Raw genomic sequence first — 2,173 nt, 5'->3', positions numbered from 1 at the left:
GAGTCCGTATTCACTTAACTTTCCAGAGAGATTGTCTGGTGGAAAGAAAAAGAACTACAGTCACCAACTGCAAACAGTCATCAGTAAACGTGTCTACGTCTGCATGCAAACTTCATCTGGTATAACTGTTTGATATGATACTCGGCATGCTTTTTTCATTAAATCGTTATGTGTAAACACAGGCATTAGTCATGGAACTCCAGGGATCAAAGAACTTCACAGAAAGTTTGAAAATCGTCCTAAATCTCACCGGGATAAAACAGAATTTACATTTAGACATACTGACAATCATTCGTGTGTCCCATTTTCAATTGTTTTACAGAGCAAACAAATCCAAGTAACGGATTATGAGCTATCCGGCAGTGCACAAAGACATTAAAGCTGCAGACTGCAATAACTTCTTGTCAAGTTCAATGTGTCTGAGATCATAAGAAAAAGATAAACTTACCATGAGAGTATGCAGCGTGTCTATAATCCAAAAATAATACACAGATTGTGCAGTAGAAGAGAAAATAAATATAATCCATAGCGATGCCTAGAATGAAATTTGAAGCAGTCCCCTCAAACCAGCTTGAGAAGTTTTCTTTTTTATTGTAGACTGTGGTGTGTTTTTCTCCTGGTTTCTTTCTTCATCGGAAAGGTTTATTTTTCTGTACACACAGAGTTAGAGCGAAGCATTCTGCATGTCACTGGAGAACGCCAAACTGACGGGTGTTCAAAGTTGTTCCAATCCTTTGGCCTCTGTTGAACTGGGCAATAACCAGGACAGCCCCATCCATTTAGAAAGGGGGAAAAAAACCAAGGGTGCTGCGGATGACGACAACTCTCCGGCTAATCATTGCGCTCTGACAAAAAAGAAAGTTCAAAATGGGACCGGGGCAGTCGCTTTACAGGATATCTGCTGTTTATAAAGTGTAACTGTTTTTTCAAGTGAGTAAAACTATTCGTCGGTCGACTGTCACTGGAAGCAAAGTTATGCAATGTCGCGGTATGAGTCAAAATTCAATTTCTGTACAATGTTGGAGACTTTTGTATGGTCTAACTGTCATTATCAGTCATCAAAAGACAAGTCGTCGAAGGGAATATTGGCTCTTGGCTATCCGGAAACTTAATCTTTGCCGTGTTGTGCTAAGGAAGTTTGACGTGGACAAATATATTTTGTAATTCCCATGGTTTTCCCATGTTTTCTCCTCTTTGTATTGCGTAGAACGCACATACACTTATCTAACCATTTTGGCAAGTTCAGCAGGTGAGGAAAAAATAGCTGGCACTGATTTGTTAACTCTGTATGAACAAATACTGTCGATGGAATCCAAAATATTTATTCATTCATGTTTTCATTGTATCCTTAAAGTCCGAATGAAGACTTTAAAGCAGCACCGCCTGCTGGACGGGGCGTGGAGCACGCGCACCCGGAAGTGATGGATTTCCTCAGTCTCAGTTTAAACTTTCAGCAAACTTTTAAAAATGTGCATATGAATGTGAATATGAATAAATTCCGATTATGCCAGTTTCTCTGTAAAATGTAGGCAACAATTCATTATTCTTTAGTCATAGCCTAGTCGTGTGTGGTTTATAATGGGCAAAGCAGAAGTTTAAGATTCTCGACGTTTCAAGGCCTACAGTATTTCACCTAATTAAGAAAACAGCATGTGTAAAGCATAATATCGAAGAATCAAACCACTTTCCACTTCACCACTAGGCATTTATCTTTGTAAAAATGGCATAATTCTAAATAGGCTTACACAAACAGTCCATCTCCACAATTTGCCTTTAGATCGAGCCAATTTATCAGCTGCGGTCAGGCGCATCCTTGAAACATTTTCATATGTGTGTGTGCAGATGAATAAACATACAAACACACGCGCGCACGCACACACACACACACACACACACACTCACACAGAGTGAGAGTTTCCATCCTGGATGTGAGTCATGTGAGACAGTCAACCCACTCCAGCAACAACATGGATGATTGGGGAGTGACATCAGCAGGCCCGGTGCACCTGGGAGAGCGTGCTCCTTGGGGGAGCCCTAGGGTGGCTGTTCTGACCGCAGTGTTGCCTGACCCACTGTCCGGGAGAGACTAGACTAAACCTCTCGGCAGTGACTCAGACTACAGCTGAGACCTCTGAACGTCTGGGAAAGGCAACTGTGAACACATGCAGTTTCA

General features: G+C 41.5%; 1 protein-coding gene across 1 annotated transcript in view; it reads right to left on the bottom strand.

The window, feature by feature from the left end:
• LOC134070266 (A disintegrin and metalloproteinase with thrombospondin motifs 3) overlaps positions 1 to 553 on the bottom strand; it is a 70,915-nt gene extending 70,362 nt beyond the window's left edge. The window contains exons 1-2 of the mRNA XM_062526556.1: positions 449 to 553; positions 1 to 35 (exon numbers count right to left, since the gene is read on the bottom strand). The exon at positions 1 to 35 is cut by the window's left edge and continues 360 nt beyond it. Of these exons, the coding sequence (XP_062382540.1) occupies positions 1 to 35; positions 449 to 527 (114 nt within the window). The 5' untranslated portion in view covers positions 528 to 553. The remainder of the gene's footprint in view (positions 36 to 448) is intronic.
• Positions 554 to 2,173: the final 1,620 nt, after the last annotated feature.

The sequence above is a fragment of the Sardina pilchardus genome, chromosome 22, assembly GCF_963854185.1.
Source record: "Sardina pilchardus chromosome 22, fSarPil1.1, whole genome shotgun sequence".
In the NCBI taxonomy this organism is placed as follows: domain Eukaryota; kingdom Metazoa; phylum Chordata; class Actinopteri; order Clupeiformes; family Clupeidae; genus Sardina; species Sardina pilchardus.
This window is presented reverse-complemented; position numbering and strand designations above follow the sequence as displayed.